At 43.0% G+C, this 21930-nt stretch overlaps 1 protein-coding gene across 1 annotated transcript; it reads left to right on the forward strand.

Annotated features, from left to right (window-relative positions):
- The first annotated feature begins 364 nt into the window (after positions 1-364).
- LOC124151543 (nose resistant to fluoxetine protein 6-like) lies at positions 365-20359 on the forward strand. Its single transcript, XM_046524064.2, has 16 exons — positions 365-503; positions 3281-3736; positions 4231-4427; positions 5664-5757; positions 7113-7203; positions 9702-9955; positions 10259-10423; positions 11179-11275; positions 12478-12576; positions 13179-13347; positions 14169-14251; positions 14824-14922; positions 15491-15614; positions 16451-16643; positions 17611-17753; positions 18935-20359. Exons 2-16 carry the CDS (start codon positions 3295-3297, stop codon positions 19043-19045), a joined length of 2361 nt encoding a protein of 786 aa, XP_046380020.2. The 5' UTR covers positions 365-503; positions 3281-3294; the 3' UTR covers positions 19046-20359.
- Positions 20360-21930: the final 1571 nt, after the last annotated feature.

The following is a 21930-nucleotide window of genomic DNA, read 5'->3' on the forward strand; positions in this document are numbered from 1 at the left end:
CCGATTTATAGTGCTAGCACACTGAGATACCATGCCGCAGTTTAACATGAATACCCCACTCAGACACCGTATACTGACTCCGAGCCGACCAGTCCTTGTTTTAGCTCCTTAATGCCGAGCGCCAGACAGGGTAACAACAAGAACCATCTTTTAACGTCTTTTGGTATGACGCGGCCGCGGATCGAACCCCGGACCTTCCGCTCTCCGGGCGGACGCTCTACCACTAGACGACGGCAGCGGTCCACACTATAAGAAATACCTATCATACCAGTGACAGAAACAAGGCATTGAAACACCCATGTCAGCGTGTTTCTAGGCCTTTGATAAGACGTTGCCCATCGTTGTGCAATGAACATGCTTTTATCACCGAGGCAGCCAACTTGAAGATATAAACGTGAAACCACGTACGCCCGCTGCCCCACATACCGGCTGATAAAGTCGGTGCTTTCATTTGAAGCTACGCCAAGCGATACAGACGGAAGTTCACGACCGGCTTCATAAAGGTAGGACGCTGTAAAACTTTGTTTTGCGTATTCTACTACTACCATTTGGCTACACGACACATGTGTGGACAAGACTTGTGAGCTGAGTGACGAATAACCCGGAGCTCCTGCGTCGACGATACGTTTCATTGCTATTGTTTAACTCCGCACTCAATAATATTCCAGCTACATGACATGGTTCGGCGATACGTGTATGTTCTGCTGGGTGCATTAGGTCATACTGGTACATAAGGTCATACTAGAGTCATAATTTCGCCCACCTTGTATCAAACGGGGATGCAGCCTAGGGAAAAGGAAGGTGCAATTCGCGACCCGAATACAATTTGAGTTGGTAGTCGTGTTATTTTTGTTGAAAACATCCCCAATATTTTAAAAAGAAATTTGTTTACATTCAGCGTTCCTGGTCACCTAAGAACCGTATGAAACCTGGATCCACGTCTGTTATGTAAACAAAAGCAACTGTCATGAAAAGTTGACACAATTATAGGCGTGGGGTTGTGTGTGGGTGCGGGTGTAGGGGAGGGTGAGGGGGGGGGGGGGGGGGGGGGGGGGGTGTAGGGAAGAAATGACAGTTCTGTTTATTCAAATTCATTAATTTATAAATTTGTACATTATTTAGGGACTGGTCAATTATTAAAGGGGGGGGGGGGGGGGGGGGGGTTACATGAAAAAATGTTTTTTATGTATTTCGGGAGGGGCACGAACGAGATAATGTAACAACGATTCGTCTGGTTCAAATCGTATGCTGAAACGATGACACCACACAGTATATCATGGATGTTGGTATTTAGACCCCGTGAAGCAGCGTCGACTGTATATGTTGTCGAACTCATCAACTTACGTGAAAATCTGCATAAAATGTTCAAGCCAGCGTGTTTTAAATTGGACTGCAGGCCGTGTTGTGGAACATGATCCAAGCCAGTCAAGGGCCCGTATGTGTATTTTGACAGGTGAGGAGTTAAGGTCAGCCATCAGCCATGGGGTCAGCTTACTCCAGCAAGGCGGGTTGTGGATATGGCGCTCACAGGAACAAAGCAGGCATACTCTTGTTTCCATACAGCTCGAGGCCTCTCCTCCCTGTACAGTGGGTCGTGTATACAGTGAAAGGTGTGATGGTTCTAACAGTACTTCTCAGGAACGTGGGTTTCGGAAATAGATAGAAACACTCTTTCGTTTCTGGTACCCATCGGTTTTCACTTTATCATATTTGCGTTCTCGCCAAGAAGACTTAAAACACTTTTTAGAAAAATAAAATCACCTAACTCGAACCCATATCTAAAAAGTTTGCTACCTTATATCTATGGGCATGTTCTGTATGGCCTTATTGCTCAGTATGGCCTTATTGCTCAGTATGGCCCATTGTAGACTCGAGTATCTCCGTCGTTCAAGCATCACCTAGAACCATAAAAAGTGACTGTGTACACAATATCTATCTGTTTATCCATCCATCCATCCATCCATCCATGCATCCATCCATCTATCTATGTGTATATGTGTTTCTGAAGATGTGCATGTTTAGGTATATGTTCATTTCAACAATGAGCCATGCAAGGGCCTGAGGTCACACGAGTGAGTGAGTTTGGTTTTACGCCGATTTCAGCAATGTTCTAGCAATATCACGGCGGGGCACGCCAGAAATGGGCTTCACACATTGTACACGTGTGGGGAATCCAACCCGGGTCTTCGGCGTGACGAGCGAACGCTTTAACCACTAGTCTACCCGACCACCCCTCGAGGGCACTCGATCGACATATCTCTCCTAAAACTGTAAGAAAAGGTGGTCTTGTAATGCTTACAGTGAACACAACAGAAACCCACACCCCTCTGGATCCGCGCATGAATATCAACTGCTAATTTGGTGTTTAAATACTCATATAAAAAAGATTGCAAATATGAATGACAGAAAAAGAATATGCTCTAGTGGGGCAGTTGAGGCAGAACAAAGTATACGCATGTAGTTGCTGGTTATTTTTAGCCACAGGCAAAGCACTTGGATACCAAGAAGCCTCGTATTGATAGACGAGATAGCCATCAGATTCCATCTGTTCCTCGGCCAGCAAGTGCCGAATGTTGTAACGCCCTATTTACAAGTCCTGTCAGAAATGTCTCTGAAATTATAAACAAAACGTTTTAAGATTAAAAAACCAAAAAAAACAACACCTTTTGGTATATAATGGAATGGAGCCAAGAAAATCTCTCCATTTCCAGAAACTGCTGAATCTGGACATACTTATTACAGACGTACTTTGGAGTTGCGGATATGTTTGTTTCAGGGTCTGTATGACAGGCTATATAAGTCCGTACATCTTTGAGTGAGTGAGTTGGGTTGAACGCTGCTTTGAACAGTATTCCAGTTATATGCGGCGTGTCAACTTCATGTTGGAGGAAAACCTTAAGTTATGCAGGTCTCAGCCGTTTACCAATTTGGTAAAACTCACGAGCACGGGTATGGTACCGATAAACCTAGAAACAAAATCGGTGTGAACCGGGATTCGAACCCGTAATTAAAGGTTTCTGGCATGCCAAAGGGACGCAACCATGCACAGCGAATTGCGGCGCCTGATACACAAAGAACACAAAAATATCTAAAATATCCCCAAACAAGTCTCGATTGTTTCCTCAGAATCATCCTGAAGAAAAAGATATTCCCTTGGTTTCATTGTATTTTATATGTCATTAGGCAATTTAGCAATACAATAAACTTCTTTGAACATTTTTTCAGGCACTAAATGTCAGTCTATCATTTTGTTAAACTAATGTTAATATTGCCGTTTCAGGGCAGCTAGCAGATATGTATCCATGTCAACAGGGCGCACGTTGCTTTCTTCTTGGAACTGTCCTCATGTCCATTGCTGCCACGAGTCAAGGCAACGTCCACAACAACTCAAGTGGCGGTGACGACCTCAGTAACTTGGTTGGCAACATCACACACATACACAATGCTAACCCCAAATACACAGCTCACAGCTACACCGACTCCATACTGGCATTGCTCACTGGGGGACATAGTAATGGACAGAGCCAGTTACTACAGCAGGTCCAGAAGAACCCTCTTCTTGGAGCTGAACTCCTGCAGGCTTTTTCAAATTTGGAGAACATTTTTGGGAAGATGATTCCGGATATGTTGACAGGATCAGTTGAGAGGAATCCTGGAGATCCTGGAATACAGTGTATGGCAGACCTGGCTGAATATTGTACCGCTCTGAAGAACAAGACCTGGTGGGCATTACAAAGTGGGTAAATGTTCAAGCGTGTCAACACCAGGGCCCACTTGCACAAAGCGATCTTAGCGCTAAGATGGTCGTAACCCCCATACTTTAACATAGGCTTACAATAGTTGTAGTGCTAAGATCGCTTTGTGCAAGAGGGCCCAGGTGTCAGTACCATACGGATTAATTTGCTTATGATAAAGTCGGAATCGTACAATGGACACTGCTTTAAGTGGAGATTTGTTATCCTTATTGAAATAGTTATTGTCGCTTTTTATAATAATATATGTATCATTAGTAACGTTATAAAATAATATATGTATCATTAGTTACTCTCTCTCATGGCATGCTGGATGATCTGAAAACCAGTATGCTGTGGGTCACCAAAAAATGTCTGTCTCCTATAGCTATGTATGTCTTGAAACCCTGAAAATAATCTCTCAGGTTTTTATGGACATTTTAAACCACTGATCGTTTAGCAGTTTCAAGTACTGACATGCTGGTATTGTTCCTCGCAGTGGCTGATGCGACGGGGAAGCCTGGTCCGGGGCTCTTGAAAGGTAACCTCCAGATGTACGGCAACTTTGACGAATGTCTTGAAGTCAGGGGTGTGGTTGACGGGAATGACAGCAACACCATCGAGGGCAACCATTGCCTTGCCATCATCACATTGCCAAGCAGCATCACAGACATCGTCAATAATCCCATCACTGGCGTAAATATCTCAATACAGACCGTAAAGTGTGGTGTCGATTTATTCATGCAGAGCTACAAGGGGGTATTACGGAGTAATTATACATTAGGGATTAAGACCTTGGGTTTCTTTCGTGTGACGACCACCTCCATGGTCTAGTGGTAGAGCGTCCGCCCGGGGAGCGGAAGGTCCGGGGTTCGATCCCAGGCCGCGTCATACCAAAAGACGTTCAATGATGGTACTTGTTACCCTGTCTGGCGCTCGGCATTAAGGGGCTAAAACAAGGACCTGTCGGCTCAGTGTCAGTATACTGTGTCTGAGTGGGGTATTCATGTTAAACTGCGGCATGGTATCTCATTGTGCTAGCACTATAAATCAGCATAAGTCCGGACTAGTACAAGCAGCCACACACACACATACGTGCATGCACGTCGCTATATAAGTGCAATAATCTTGGACGCGACGTTAAACCACATTTCACCTCACCTCACCTTTCGCGTGAGGATACCGGGTCAGTATAGGCTTCACATACCCCACGCATGCCACAGAAGCCTTGTAAAAGGGAATTCGCTGGTTACAGTGCAGGGCGTGGGCGACTGCAGTGTGTCATCGTACCTTGATAGTTCTTCATGCAGTCGCCCTTTGTTTGCCTTGCCCAAATTCGATTATTTACAGGCCACGGTGATGGAACATTACTGACAGTGGGTAAAACAACGTTCAGCAACCCATGCTTGCCGTAAGAGGCGACTATGCAAGGGAGTTAACTGACTATAAAAGTCCAGACTCCACCCTTGCCGAACTAGGTTGGAATTTCGATCATAGCGCCACCTGTGGCTTTTACGAGTTATGTCCCTTCTATCTTCCTCCTATTGACCAATCAGATTCCATCTCTTATATCACTTGCATTTGGACCCGTGAAGAAAAGGTCTTCAGCAACCCATGCTTGCCATGAAAGGCGATTATGCTTGTCGTAAGAGGCGACTAACTGGGTCGGGTGGTCAGGCTCGCTGACTTGGTTGATGCATGTCATCGTATCCCAATCACGAAGATAGATGCTCATGTTGTCAATCACTGGATTGTCTGGTCCAGACTCGATTATTTACAGACCGCCGTCATATGGCAGTAATATTGCTGAGTGTGGCGCTATACAACAAACAAACAAACAAAACAAATTACAAGCCAGCTCGGCTCGTAAAATGCGGTACAACCCGCCAGAGAACGTAACCATGACACCTCTCTCTCCTCGTGTCTCTGCAGCGTCTGTTGGAAGGCTCAGTGCCTAGTTTCCAGTGGCACATGTGTGTCCCCAAGTCATGCAGTGAACAGGACATGAAGCAAGTCCTCAACATGCGTGAGTATTTGTTTGTTTGTTGTTTAATGCTGCACGCAGCAATATATAGCAATACGACGGCTGTCTGTACACAACTGAGTCAAGACCAGGCAAGCCAGTGATTGATATCATGAGCATCTATCTACGCATTTGGGATACGATGACATGCATCAACTAAGACAGCGAGCCTGACCACCCGACTCAGTTAGTCGCCTCTTACGACAAGCACAGTCGCCTCTTACGGCAAGCATGGGTTGCTGAAGACCTTTTCTAACCCAGATCTTCACGGGACGAACTGGCTTGTACACCACAAGACCGAACTATTGAGATACAATGGCATGCAATAAACCAAGTGACCATCTGTCCCTTTAGTCGTCTCTTGCGACCAGCCAGGGACCTGTCTTCTTACGCATCGGATCTCTCATGAGAGTAATATTTGTTCCCCTCTCCAAGATTAAGTACAAACATACGTTTGATAAAGATTTGTAAAAAAGACAATATCCAAATCTGAATATCGTGACTGAACTGAAATTTTTTTTAAATGGTGTAGTGTATGATAAAGCGGTTCGAACCCCAGCCGCGTCATACCAAAAGACGTTAAAAGATGCAAATTGTTGTTTACCCTTTCTGGCGCTCAGCATTAAGGGGCTAAAACAAGGACTGGTCGGCTCGGAGTCAGTATACTGTGTCTGAGTGGGGTATTCATGTTAAACTGCGGCATGGTATCTCAGTGTGCTAGCACTATAAATCGGCATCAGTCCGGACTAGTACAAGCAGCCACACACATACACGTGCATGCACGTCGCTAAGTGCAATAATCTTGGACGCGACGTTAAACCCCATTTCACCTCACCTCACCTCACCTCAGATAAAGCAAACACGTACAGCAGTTTAGTTGTAAATCGTTAACCTTGAACTTGGTAGGTTATAGAAAACGAAACATATTTATGTGAAACGTTTCATTTAATATAACTTTTGCTAAACATATGACAGGTTATGATTCAACTATGTGTTTCTACATTATAAAGTGCCGGTAAAATAGAGAGCATACACTTGAAAATTGGATTTATCCAAAAAATCATAAACGTTATCAAAACACGATCAGGCTGAAAACAGTGCCCGAAACATTGGACACTTAAGGTCCAGAACTATCATACCATCACCATCGAATAACCATCAAACATGGTTGTATACTTTCTTTTGTCCGGCAGTAATAAAAAGAATGTATTGACCGAATTTACGAAATTATTGTGAATAGGAAGTGTAGAACATGTTTTCATTTTGCTCTCTGAGTACTGTTCTATTTAAGGGATATTACCTAATGATTTAAAAAAAAGCTATAAAACAATCAAATTGCAAATTTCCGTGTATTAAAGTGCCACTCCAGGATCTCAACATGACTGTGCTTACCCTGAACTGTCGACACGACAAAGACCTCGGCAACGATATCAGTGGCATCGTTGGGGTGTGAGTATGACTTGTTGATGGCTTAGTATGTATAGCATAGACAGCCTGTGAGTGAGTGTTGTTTAACGCCGCATTGAGCTGTATTTCAGTTATATTGCGGCGTGTCAGCTTGATGTATGTCTCTGACGCTGATCACTTTGGTTAAAACCATGAGCACGGGTCTGACAAACCTGAGCGTGCCATCCCCTACCCTAGGCATCGGGCATACTACTCAAATTGTCTTGGCCTCCAAATTAAGAACTCTTGCTTTCAAGTAAATTTGACTGGGATTTTCACATAGAATGCATAACCAGCCGTGTATAATTTCTGGGGTAGGGGTGGGGGTGGGGATCCGACCCCAAAATCACAAACACGATATGTAAAGGATAATTAAATTTACTTTCACAACATGGTAGGTAACATGTTTTTTTGTTTTGTTTCTTTATATTTAAAGTGGTGTGTTGCCACCCCCACACCTCCCCCTCCTTTACCCCGCCCCCTTTGACCCGCAACTGATTAAACCTTTATTGATTTGTTAATGTTTGCAAATAAAGAAGACTAAAAATATATTTCAGCATTGAAATATTGGCATCCTCGTATGAAATGATCAATTCATGGCATCAAACGTACTACCCTGCCCTATCTGTGATATCATTAAAAGGTGCTCGGCATCAGGCGTATCAAAAGGGGGTTGCAACATAATATAATCAGGGCGAAGCGGTATGCGAACCTAGCACCATAAGTTTCTTGCACGCGACTAGGGGCGGTCGGGTAGCCCAGTGGTTAAAGCGTTCGCTTGTCACGCCGAAGATCCGGATTCGAATCCCGACATGGGTACAATGTGTGAAACCCATTTCTTGTGTCCCCCGACGTGATATTGCTGGAATATTGCTAAAAGCGGCGTAAAACCATACTCACTCACTCTTGCACGCGACTATGGGATAGAATTCTTCACAGCGACTTGCAGCGTTTTTGATGAACGGGCCACCAGTGTCTCCACTTGCACATAGCCTATGTAATATTCAAATATACTAAAGAGAACATTTGTTGCAAAACCAAATATGTGTTCATGTCACGGACATAGGCATCTGTGGTCTAGTGGATAGAGCATCTGCCAGGAGGGTTGCTGGTCGTCGGCTCGATCCCCGGCCGCGTCATACCAAAAGACGTTTAATTATTGTACTTGTTGTTACCCTGCCTGGGAATAAATAAGGACTGGAGGGCTCGAAATTGGGTATCCGTGTTACACTGCGGCATGGTGTCTCGGTGGGCTAGCACTATGAAACCTGCAAAAGTCTGAACTCGTACAAGCACACACACACGTTGACGTCGCTATAGATTAAGTGCAATAATCTTAAAGGCGACATTAAACGCCGTTTCACTTAACCTGAGACATGTGACATTTTATCATGCCATCATGGAGTCGGTTCCTTGTTTGAATCATCTTCCCGAGGCAAGAGAGTTAACTGACTATAAAAGTCCAGTTTCCACCCTTGCCATACTAGGCTGGAATAACTGGGCTCGATCGTAGCGCCACCGGTGGCTATTACCAGTTACGTCCCTTCTAAGTCTCTCCTATGGACCAATCAGATTCCACCTCTCGTATCACTTGCGTTTGCTTCACACAAAATGGTGGGGCCGAGTCAGGAAGATCTGATCGATAATCAAGATCTATTTTGTGATAAAACGGGTCTTACATCGCGAAATGCATCAAATCAGGTGAGCACCTTGATTAAAAACATGAAAAGATTTGGAAAATATCTGTGGACAACGAGTTGGCGATGCACATGCTTTGCAAATCCTGCAATCGACCGAAATCTGCACGACAGTTTACGAACCAGATTTCGATTTCGGTGCGCGATTTTGATTGGACTATGCATAGACTCGTTAGTCCAGCCAAAATGTAACTCCATAATACCAGCCTAGTTCGGCAAGGGTGGAAACTGAACTTTTATAGTCAGTTAACTCTCTTGCCTTGGGAAGATGTGTTTGAACAATTGAATAGTTTCTTTGTCATTTCCCGACCCTTGAACTGATCACCTGTTATCGTTTGGGTCATCATCTGTATTTCGGCACGTCAATCCTCAACGTCGCCCTGGCAAGACATGCGTGTTGTTGTTTATTCAGTATATTCAGTCAACATAATCAAGTCAATACACAATGCCGTTTAGAAAGTGGTAAAATGTAACATTTGTTATATTTGGGATAACACTTTCTTAGTAAAGTGCAGATTCTAGTACTTTTGGGGGTTTGGCCCCATCCGGGATTCGAACCCACACTCACAGAGTGACGCACCTAGTCGTCAGCACACAAAGTCAGCGATCTAACCCACTCAGCCACCGAGGCTTCCACAACTACCAGTTGTCGGACTTTCATTTTTGTGGAAGCCTCGGTGGCTGATGGTTAGATCGCTGACCGGATGGGACTCAACCCCCAAAAGAACTAGAAACATTGCTTTACTAAGAAAGTGTTATCCCAAATATAACATTTGTAACATAATCAAGTATATGTTTTTTCAGTATCATATCATCTGTGTTCGTCCTGGTGGCCATTGTTGGTACACTATATGACATCATCACGTCAGCAAACAGAGATAAACAACATAATGACGTTATCAGCGGCAAATACGTGAAACAACCCGTCTCTGTTGATGGCTCTGTTTCGACCCACGACAACGAACTCTCTATGGATCGGAAGCGCAACAGTATGGTAGACGAACAGAGCCTTTATGACACGAGAGAGTCAAGAGAACTGTTTGCCAAGCCGAAAGAGAGTAAGTACTTCGATTGTCTTTTAAATTTCCGATTCTACACACTATTAGTCTGTGAGCTGACCGCTTGCCAATGGGTACAAGTGATTTAAGACAGCAGAGATCTGATTTGAATTTCACAGGCATTTTGACCTTGGATCCTATTTATGTTGGTCTCAAGTCGAGTCAAAATGTGTTTACAGTAAAATGAGTTTCAACATATGTATACTCACATTGTTTTCTGTTCTGTTTTTAAGTTTGTTTTTCCTCCAACATGAATTGGTTTGACGTCATAAATTCGAAATTGTGTCGTCTGCTACATTTCAGACATTGGGAGGCAGCTACTCCTGGCCTTCTCCATCACCAGGAATACTGAGAAGCTGTTGAGTGTCAATTCAAGTGCCTCTGACCTGTCGTGCCTCCACGGAGTGAGGGTGCTCAGCATGGCCTGGGTAATCCTTGGCCACACTATCTTGTTCTGTTTAACATCTGGTGAGTTGGTAATCCTTGGTCACAACGTTGTGATCTGTTAAGCTCTGGTAGGTTGCTAATCCTTGGCCACACAGCTTGATCTGTTTAAACTCTGGTAAGTTGGTAATCCTTGACCACAACGTCTTGATCTGTTAAAGCTCTGGTAAGTTGGTAATCCTTGGCCACAACGTCTTGATATGTTTAAGCTCTGGTAAGTTGGTAATCCTTGGCCACAACGTCTTGATATGTTTAAGCTCTGGTAAGTTGGTAATCCTTGGCCACACAGTCTTGATATGTTTAAGCTCTGGTAAGTTGGTAATCCTTGGTCAGACAGTCTTGATCTGTTTAAGCTCTGGTAAGTTGGTAATCCTTGGTCAGACTGTCTTGATATGTTTAAGCTCTGGTAAGTTGGTAATCATTGGTCAGACAGTCTTGATATGTTTAAGCTCTGGTAAGTTGGTAATCCTTGGTCAGACAGTCTTGATATGTTTAAGCTCTGGTAAGTTGGTGATCCTTTGTCACACAGTCTTAATATGTTTAAGCTCGGGTAAATTGAACATCCTTGGTCACAGTCTTGATCTGAGTAGCGTCCCCTGGGCGTGCTAAAAACATGTGGTCGTTGTTCGAATCTTAGACGCCCCTGATTATGTTTGTCAGCACTATGCTTGTACTCACGGGTATCCCCAAAGTGGTAAACCTGCAACACAGACGTAGCTTAAATACCAATACGCGTCCATGCAACGGATAGAATATATACATGACATATTATTCTACAGCCATTAATCCTGTCGACGGCTTCAAGGATCTGAGCAGCTTCACCATGCAGGCTGTGACGAATGGCACCGTCGCAGTCGACACGTTCTTTGTGATGAGGTGAGGAATACCGTGTATTTACACGTGCTTGTTTTTAAAAGGGGGAAAGTAGAACCCTAAGTAAAAAATAAGCAACATAACCAGGTCCATAATAAAAAAAACAACCCTTGAACGATACCGACTATACCTTAAGCACGTGTTAGAATTTATAACAGTATTAGGAAGGTTGCAATACATTGAACCTCTCCTATTAGAGTTCTTCATTCTGGAAATATTCGGATGTAATTTCTTGACCGTTTGTTCAAGACAAGACAAAGACCAATATCACTTGTTTGATCTTTTTTTGTGAACATGTTTGTGTTCAAATATTATTATGATACACATTCTTCGAAAATTATTTTACACCTCATATTAAGGGTAACCATAATGCACACATGGAACAAATGTTATATTTAGGTTCAAGCTATGAAAACACCCTGAGCATGTGGGTTCGAGTTCCGGATAGGACTCAACCAAAACATTACTAGAATCTGTACTGTAGAATTAAGGAGCGTGTAATCCTAAATATAACATTTGTTACATTTGACAACTTTCTAATATGGCGTGGTGTATTCACACAATTCACACACTTCTCACAATGTATGTCAGTAGCTGCAGCCCTATGTTCTAACATTGTTGTTGGTTCGAGTCCCGGATGGGACTCAACCAAAAAAATACTAGAATCTGTACTGTAGAGTTGAGGAGAGTGTAATCCTTGATATAACATTAGTTACATTTGACCACTTTCTAAATGGCATCGTGAATTCACACAATTCACAAACTTCTCACAATGTGTAACAGTAGCCGCAGCCCTATGTTCTAACATTGTTGACCGCCTCCGTGGTCTAGTGGTAGAGCGTCCGCCCGGAGAGCGGAAGGTCCAGGGTTCGATCCCCGACCGCGTCATACCAAAAGACGTTAAAAGATGGTACTTGTTGTTACCCTGTCTGGCGCTCGGCATTAAGGGGCTAAAACAAGGACGGGTCGGCTCGGAGTCAGTATACTGTGTCTGAGTGGGGTATTCATGTTAAACTGCGGCATGTTATCTCAGTGAGCTAGCACTATAAATCGGCACTATCAGTACAAGCAGCCACACAAACGCACACACGTACATGCACGTCGCTATATAAGTGCAATAATCTTGGACGCGACGTTAAACCCCATTTCACCTCACCTCACCTCTAACATTGTTGTGTTTGTGATAGTTTCTGTTTACATTCTAGCGGTTGTTTGGTGGCGGTTTTGTTTCTGAGAGAGAAAGAGAAGAACGGCAAATTGACAGCTCGTCAGATGGTACTGTACTACGTTCACAGGTTCCTACGGTAAGCGGTACCCGGCAGACGTGTGTACAAGTGTGGCTTCTTTGTCGATATATTACTCTCTCTCTCTGTTTCACAACGGGTTCGAATCCCGGTTCGCCCCAGATATGGTTCTAGGTTTGTCAGCACCATACCTGTGCTCATGGGTTTCACCAAGTAGTAAACGTTTGAGACCTGCATCACTTCGGGCTTTCCTCCCACATATATCTGACACGCCGTGATATTACTGGAATACTGATGAAAGCGGCGTAAACCCCACTTACTCTTTCACGATAGCATGTAGCTCAGTGGGTAACGTGTTCTCCCGTCACAGAGAGGACATGGTTCGACTCTTGAGGGATATACCTCCGAATTACTAGTAATGATGACTATTTCAAGTGATTCACGAAGTGTCTGAGGGAGCGGTTAAAAACGCGTTTGTGTAAGAGCGGGGTGGATGGGGGTTGGGTTACAGATCCAGTTAATAAATTACAAGTTTAATCGTCATATCTCTGATCTGATATTATTTTAATTATTTTCACAGTTAGGTTGTAATGTGGGTGTTTGGGTGTGTCTCAATGTAAGGTGTGTTGGCCTGTTCCCTGACCCACTCATCCCCTCCCCAGGCTGACGCCCCTGTACATGATGGTGATCATGTTCTACGTGTGTATAAGCGGCTACTTCACAGACGGGCCCTTAATCACACCACTCATGGACCGGGAGAACTGCAGGCGGAACTGGTGGGTCAATCTCCTCTACATCAACAATGTCTACAAATCCTCACCAACAGAAATTGTAAGTGCTGACTTTCTCAACTGAATCATTTTGTTCATGTTGCTCTTTTCTTCCAATATGATCGAAATCAGGGGCACGAATGGCCAAGTCGTCAAATACACGAAATTCGCTGACAGAGTTGCGTCCCTTAGGCATACCAGAATCCGATGATCGTCGGTTCGTAATCCAAATTCGCTAAACTTATGATTGTTGGTTTGTCTGCACAATATCCGAGCGTAGGATTTATCAAAATGTCTGCAACCTGAATGGATTTTCCTCGATGGGAAGCTGGCACACGGCGCTATCACTGAAATACTGTCCAAAGAGGTGTTAAACCCAACTCACTCACTCTTTCCAATATCCTGCCGTCTATTTGGTACTACAGTTGTTCAAGTTGATCCTATTGTCTTATAACTATCGATCTTACAGACGCTGTCACCATTCATGTGTTGATTGAAATGCATGAAACTGAATGAGAAATTAGAAATTGGACATGAGGAATTATTGTGTTATCAGTTTTGGCCATTATCAGTTATGACAGGGAATACTTCAGTTGTTAACACTGACATCGTGTCCCGTGAAGATTGGGTTAGAACTGGTCTTCAGAAACCCATGCTTGTCGTAAGAGGCGACTAACGGGATCGGGTGGTCAGATTCGTTGACTTAGTTGATGCATGTCATGGTATATACCAATTGTGTAGATCGATGCTCCTGGTGTCAATAACTGGATATGCCTGGTCCAAACTCGATTATTAACAAACCCCCGTCATATAGCTGGAATATTGCGGAATGCGGCGTTAAACAACAAACAAACAATCACACTGACATCGTTTCCATTTCAGTGTTTGGGTCAGTCCTGGTTTCTGGCAAATGACATGCAGTTCTACTGGATTGCACCCCTGGCTCTCGTCCCTCTGGCTTGTGGGTAGGTCCGTGGGTGGGTAGGTCAGTGGGGTCTAAAACGGTCCCATGCAAACTGACCACATTTTGTTCCATCATGCCAAACGTACCACATTTGTTCCATCGTGCCACACTGTCCATATTTGTGGCTAGTTCTGCATTTGGGTCGTCATGTCGTGGTGTTATATATCAGGGTACCTCAGTGAATGTCTCCCAATCGTGAACACGTGTGGAATGGTTACCATCTGTTTTTTAGGAAACTGTTTCCGAGACGATATCAAGTCCTACCGTTGTAATTTATGATCAACGATGCTCCAGAACGTTTTGATTAGAAGGTGTAATTGAATGAGTGAGTGATTATTTTTTAACGCCGCATCCACAATCTTGCAGCGAAAGTGTTGAAACAAATTGGGTACATCGTTAGGTTAATGGTACTGAACGGTTCGATAATAAGGTAACGGAAACAAACTCATTTTATCATAAGTCCGATGTTTTAGAAAGGCTTGACGAAATTAAGAAGGCTTTTTTGGACACATGCTGGTAGCAGCGTCCTAACTCCTCCATGAGACACGTCTGAGTTCCTGTATTGTGTTCCAGCTGGCCGTTCATCGGCATCCTCGTCATCCTTGTCCTCATCGCAACACACATCATCTCTTATGCGTATTTGGAATACTTCGTCAAAGGCTCGGCAGTCGTGTAAGTTGTCACAGATGAGGTGCTGCTGTTTCAAATGTTTAGAATTTACGAGCGCAGTTAGTGTGCTAGTTCATTGTTTAAACTTCGTGCTATTCGGAGCTACAACATAATACCTAGGATTAAGGTCGTTACGTAGGTCAGTGTAGAATGCACATTCCATACAGAAGTGATAGAAATGACTAAAAAATTGGAACAATACAAAATGGACATGATCTTTCATTACGGACTAAAAGCATCTATCTCCCTTCTTCAATTAATAGTTCATGATTAGAATAACGGAATTTACACAATGCAATACGATAGGCTGGCACTGTAACCATCATCAAATAATTCTCAAATTGATTTTCGAACTCTGTACATTTCAGGTTTAACGAAACGAGCAATATTTTCAAACCTAACTTTGTTGAATGACCAATGCTTTTGCAAATACCCAATAACTGGACAGGAATGGCCGATGACTGTTGATGAATATTTGGTGACAATTCGTGCCTGTGCTGAAGATTTGCTGTAAGGCAAATAATACAAAGCTCTCCTTTATAAAGAAAGCCTCTTTTCGTGAATTCTCCAGCAATTCTGCCCAGTTCTCAACGGAGATCTACTTCATGCCGTATTGCAGAGTGGGGGTGTTCGCTATCGGAATAGCCCTTGGCTATATCTTACACAAAACGCAGTGTAAAGCAAACATTCCAAAGGTATGGTTAATTGAAACAAGAGAGTAAGTATCTTAGAAAGACAAAATGTGGTATTTCGTAGACGTTTACCCCTGCAAGTGAAACCAATGAGCAGGGCTATTGTGCTTAAAAATTAAAACTCATAACCAGGGACCACTTGCACAAAGCGATCTTAGTGCTAAGACTATCGTAAGCCTATGTTATAGTATGGGAGTTAAGATAATCTTAGCGCTAGGATCGTTTTGTGCAAGTGGGCCTAGGTGAAAACTATGGTATTTGAAAGTCGCGGATCCTGGCACAACTAAGAAAAGTAACTGCACAGCGAATTTCGGTGCTAAAGACGACTGTGCCACCCGTACCCAGTATGCTTTATATAAAGCTACGAAAACAATGTCTGTTTACTACGCGGAGAGCGGAAGGTCCGGGGTTCGATCCCCGGCCGCGTCATACCAAAAGACGTTAAAAGATGGTACTTGTTGTCACCCTGTCTGGCGCTCGGCATTAAAGGGGCTAAAACAAGGACTGGTGTGCTCGGAGTCAGTATGCTGTGTCTGAGTAGGGTATTCATGTTAAACTGCGGCATGGTATCTCAGTGTGCTAGCACTATAAATCGGCATCAGTTCGGACTAGTACAAGCAGCCACACAAACACACACACGTACATGCACGTCGCTATATAAGTGCAATAATCTTGGACGCGACGTTAAACCCAATTTTACCTCACCTCACCAGTATTCTACGGCAATATATAGGTGAATACAGATTATATCTGTCAGGATTGTGATTAATTGACAATGTGTGGATTTACATGTTAACGCTCTCTTAATAGTACATGTATTCCGATCCTTTGTCTTTCAGGGGTGGCTGACACTGGGGTGGATCCTGTCTGTGGGCGTGGGCCTGGTATGTACCTACATCACTTACGACGAATGGACTGATGGACAGATCACCTGGGGTCGCTCATCACTCCTCGCACATGAGGTGTTGTTCAGACCTGCCTGGGCTCTGTGTGTCTCCTGGATGATACTTGTCTGCTGCAGTGGATGTGGAGGTATGAGTTCACATGGATGAGACCGTGAAGATCCGGGATAGAATTGGTCTTCAGCAACCCATGCTTGTCGTAAGAGGAGACTATGCTTGTTGATAGAGGATCGGGTGGTCAGGCATGCTGACTTGGTTGATACATGTCATCGTATCCCATTTGCGTAGATGCTCATGTTGTCAATCACTGGATTATCTGGTCCAGACTCCATTATTTATAGAACGCCGTCATATAGCTGGAATATTGCTGAGTGCGCGTTAAACAAACAAACAAATAAACAAACAAATAAATAAAACAAGACTCAGGAAAACAAGTGACTGAAAGCATGAACATCAATCCACAACACCAGGTCACAATGACACACACTCAGTCAGGCTCACACAAACTGTAGCCCCGTGAAGACGCCGGGGTAGAATAGGTCTTCAGCAACCCATACTTGCCGTAAAAGGTGACTATGCTTGTCCTAAAAGGCGACTAATGGGATCGGGTGGTCAGGCTCGCTGACTTGGTTGATGCATGTCATCGATCCCAATTGCGTGGATTGATGCTCATGATATTAAACACTGGATTGTCGGGTCCAGACTCGATTATTTACAGACCGCCGTCATATAGCTGGAATATTGCTGATTGCGGCGTTAAACAACAAACCAACCAACCAACCACACAAACTGTAATCATTGCTTAGAACACTGCTGCAGTGGATGTTGGGGTAAGGGTGTCTCCTGATGATAAACCTCTGCTGCAGTGGATGTGGGGGTAAGGGTGTCTCCTGATGATAAACCTCTGCTGCAGTGGCACATGGATGGGGAGTGGAACTAATGTCTTCAATTGGCTATTTACCAGCTCAAGGGGATAGATGGTAGTCTGCTTCAGCAAGTGTCTATTGCAGCTTGAGTTGTTCCCCTGTCGACAACTGCTGCTGCGTATAGTCAGTAGGAGACTGGTAATTATGTTCTTATATAGAATATTCTTGCAGGTATTGTCAACTCCATACTGTCGTGGAAGGCCTGGATCCCTGTGGGGAGACTGACGTACGGGGCGTACCTCCTCCACGTGATGGTTCTGACTAACCACCAGGCCAACAGGCGGACACCCGCCTACTACAGCATAGAACATCTGGTACGTTTCACACGTAACAGTTACTTCATTTCTAACAGAATGATAGGAAGTATGTCGTGTGTTGTTTTCAAGGGACATTCTTCACAATAGCCGTTCTCATTCGTTTCTTTAACTGGTACACCCGCGAGGATCCGGGGTAGAATAGGTCTTCAGCAACCCATACTTGCCGTAAAAGACGACTGTGCTTGTCATAAGAGGTGACTAACGGAATCTGTTGGTCAGGCTCGCTGACTAGGTTGATGCATGTCATCGATCCCAATTACGTAGATCGATGCTCATGATGTCGATCACTGGATTGTCTGGTCCAGACTTGACCATTTACAGACCGGCATATAGCTGGAATAGTGCTGAGTGCGTCGTTAAACAACAAACAAACTTTAACTGGTAAATCTTCAAGGTTACATGGCGCAGACCTAACCATGTACGACATCCACCATGACATTATTTTAAATGTTTAAATTACAGTGAGTGAGTGTGTTTGGTTTAATGCCGCTTTGAACAATATCGCAGTTATATAACGGCGTGTTGATGTTGGAGGAAGTGAGTGAGTATGGTTTTACGCCGCTTTTCGCAATACTCCAGCAATATCAGTAATGGGCTTCACACATTGTACCAATGTGGGTTGATGTTGGAGGAAATCCCGAACTGGCGTGGTTCTTAGACGTTTAACACCACCAGCACGGACGTTATACTGAGTGAGTTAGTTTTAACGCCGCTTTTAACATTATTCCAGTTATATCTCGGCGTGTCAAGTTAATGTGGGAGGAAATGGTGCAGGTCTCAGACGTTTACCACTTCGATGAAACCACGAGCACGGGTATGGTGCTGACAAACCTAGAAACATAATCGGGGCGAACCGGGATTCGAACCCACAATCATAGGTTTCTGGCGTGCCAAAGGGACGCAACTCTGCACAGCGAATCGCGGCGCCTTAGACGACTGGGCCACCCGTGCCCCCGAAGTTATACTGACAAACCTAGAATCTTAACCAGGATTCGACTCCATGATCGTCGGTTTCTGGACCGTCCTCAGGTTGCATATCTCCATAGCAACCTACGGCGCCCTAGACGACTGGGCCACCCCTGCCCCCCGCTCTGATTATGTTTCTGTGGATAACTTGTTATCATATGACACACCCAGTCTGTGTGGAAGTAACATGATGTCACGTATCTTTGTTCTAGAGCTACCAGTTCCTGGGCACGTGGAGCATCACCTATGGACTGTCTTTCATATTTGCCGTGCTTGTTGAGGCGCCATGTCTTGGGATTGAAAAAGCTTTTTTCAGAAGATAATTTTAGTGACTAATGATTTCAAGTGCTCTGTGATAAGATTAACCACGCTGACCTACGTGTCTCCCGTCTAAACATACAACTTTCCCAAGAGATATTCAAACGTTCTTCAGTTCTGTGACATAAATCATCAGAATCAAACATCAGCATCTCAAAGGGAAGTAACTCTTAATTCTTATTTGTTGTTTCATTGCCGAGAATGACAGAAGATACTTTCAGATCGGTCAGTAGGGGGATTGAATAATGTAGAACAATATCAAACTGTTTTTTGTGTGTAATTTGTAGTCATATGGAACCAAAAATGTGAGATGTTGTCTGGTGTTTGAAAAGTGAACACAATGGCCTGCAGACAAGTGCTAACAATAGTGAGCTTACCTTCGCATGACTTTGTGGTGGATGCCACAAGTGGGGCAGGATATGTTCACCTTTTCGCGAACACTTGCTACCATTACTATTTGATAGTGATTCTTAAAGATCTGTTCAGGTATACTCGGAATCGTATATGGACGCGGTTTTCAACGAATATGGTGAAGGTTTTGTAGCTTATAAATACTATAAGCTATCAATCTGTACTGAGGTTATGAAAACTATAAGTTATAGTTTTCATTACCTCAGTACAGATTGATAACTGTCATTTTGGGACACAAAATATCAATGGCGGATGAGTGAGTGAGTGAGTGATTTGGGTCGTAGGTATGGTGAATTACAGTTGATAGTCAGACTATTTCCTCCAGGGCAAACTGAATTGAGATCATCTTCTTATTTATTTAAGTTGACACTTTGTAGACGACCTAGCTCAAAACACATCTGTTTTAAGTGTACTGGGGATTAGCTGGACTGAACATGTACCATATGTACATATGCTTTCTAAACATGTTGTAGCCATCCTGAACAGGAGGTACAAGCCATTTTGTCAGATATCATTATGAAAGTGGGTATAGTTTTACCCCGCTTTTAGCAATTTTCCAGCAATATGAAAGTTGATTATCTGGATTACGTTTCTACAAGATGCTTAAGAACCACCTTTAATAACATGTCTTACTCGATGTGTGTGTGTGTGTGTGTGTGTGTGTGCGTCCGTGTGTGTGCGTGCGTGCGTTTGTGTGGGTGTGTGTGCGCGCGTTTGTGATAATTTTTGGAATACACGTACATGTATTTTGCATATATCTGATCTATATATACTGCGATTTGATTTTTTCACTCTTCAGGTCCACTGATATTTGGAAGATGGTGTTTGGTGCTATTATACATTGAAATGTGCCTCGTTTAAAATAAACCCGATTTTAACTTGTGTGTATTAAACAATATATATCTTTGGAAGGTCTTTGTGATATTTTGACTTTCAATAAGCTGTTCTGGGCACTCTTCCCAGGTCGCTGAGAGATATTATTTGATAGTATTTCCTGTGTTGAAGCTGTGTGGGCGAGTAAATAATCTTTTTGCTATGTGATGTTTCACGTGCATAATATTTACGATTTTACTGCTTTTGCGGGGTTTTTTTCAGAGTATATTTGAACTACTGATACAATTTCGGTATATCTATATATTATGCAATATTATGTTATATGGAATAAAAATAAAGACAATGGCTGCTATATTACCCAGTGTAGTTTCGAAGTTGAGCCAGTGGTTCACGAAGAGTATTTTATTTCCGTATATATCCTAATAAACCCCCTAAATAAAACATTATGTCCAGATAAATAAATATGTCCTTTCTAAATAATAAATATGATAAATCCTTGATAAATATGACGTATATATTCATATTAATTAATTGATAATTGATACGTACAATCATTTCAGTTACCATTTTTAACATTTGTTGTTTGTTATTTATTTTCAAGGGAGGTAACTCTGAAGTGAATGTCTCAAATATAATACGGGAATCTATGAAATAGTAATGAAAAGTAATATATTGCATTGTGTCGTCCTTAAACATCCTTATTTGCCTATTATGTTTTATTGTGTACAAAATTACTTTTTTTATTGTGTACAAGATTGGTTCGTGTACCAGATTACCTGTGTACAAGATCGTTTTTTGTCTGAAAATACATACACCCTCCATAATATCCCACCTACTATGTCTCAAAAATCAAAAATCACAAGCATTTAGTTCATGTCAAATAAAGGTAAGAAGATACTTGTATTCCTAAAAGCATATTTATTATACTCTATGCTAATATGTTGTACATGCATAGCCAGTAGCATCTGTACATGAGGTGAGTATTTAGTTCATTCTCGATGTATCAACAGTAAGAACACCAACAGCAGAAATACCTTACTGCAGAGAAACTCTGCATAACTCAAACATCAAATTCTCTGTTGTTTGGACAATATGCAACTCACAATATGCTAAGAATATGTGCCAACCTTACTGCATGCTGTAGAGTCAACGTGATTCTGGCTACAGGAGGGACCATGGACCAATCAGGTTATATTCAAGCCAGGATACTGATTTTAGTGAGTGAGTGAGTATGGTTTTACGCCGCTTTTAGCAATATTCCAGCAATATCACGGCGGGGGACAACAACAGGAATGGGCTTTTGTAGCTTTGTTTGGAATTGAACCCGGGTCTTCGGCATGATGAGCGAACGCTTTAACCATTAGGCTACCCGACCGCCCCAACAGCTTTTGGGGAAAGGAGGGCTGATTTATGATTTGACAATTCAAATTTAGCATTGCATAATATTTTTTTAAATATATCCCACACAAGCTAGTCATAGTCTTATTATACATTTACGTTTAGTATAAACAATCACTTATATAATGTCTAAATGTATGCCTAATAAAAAGGGATGTACACCCATCCTCTGCATCAAAGGATGTCACGAGGGAAGTGACCAAGAGCACCTTTTCTTTCATCACCCAAATAAAAATATTTTAAGGAC

The sequence above is a fragment of the Haliotis rufescens genome, unplaced genomic scaffold (genome assembly GCF_023055435.1).
Source record: "Haliotis rufescens isolate VD_foot unplaced genomic scaffold, xgHalRufe1.0.p SCAF_4, whole genome shotgun sequence".
Classification (NCBI taxonomy): Eukaryota; Metazoa; Mollusca; class Gastropoda; order Lepetellida; family Haliotidae; genus Haliotis; species Haliotis rufescens.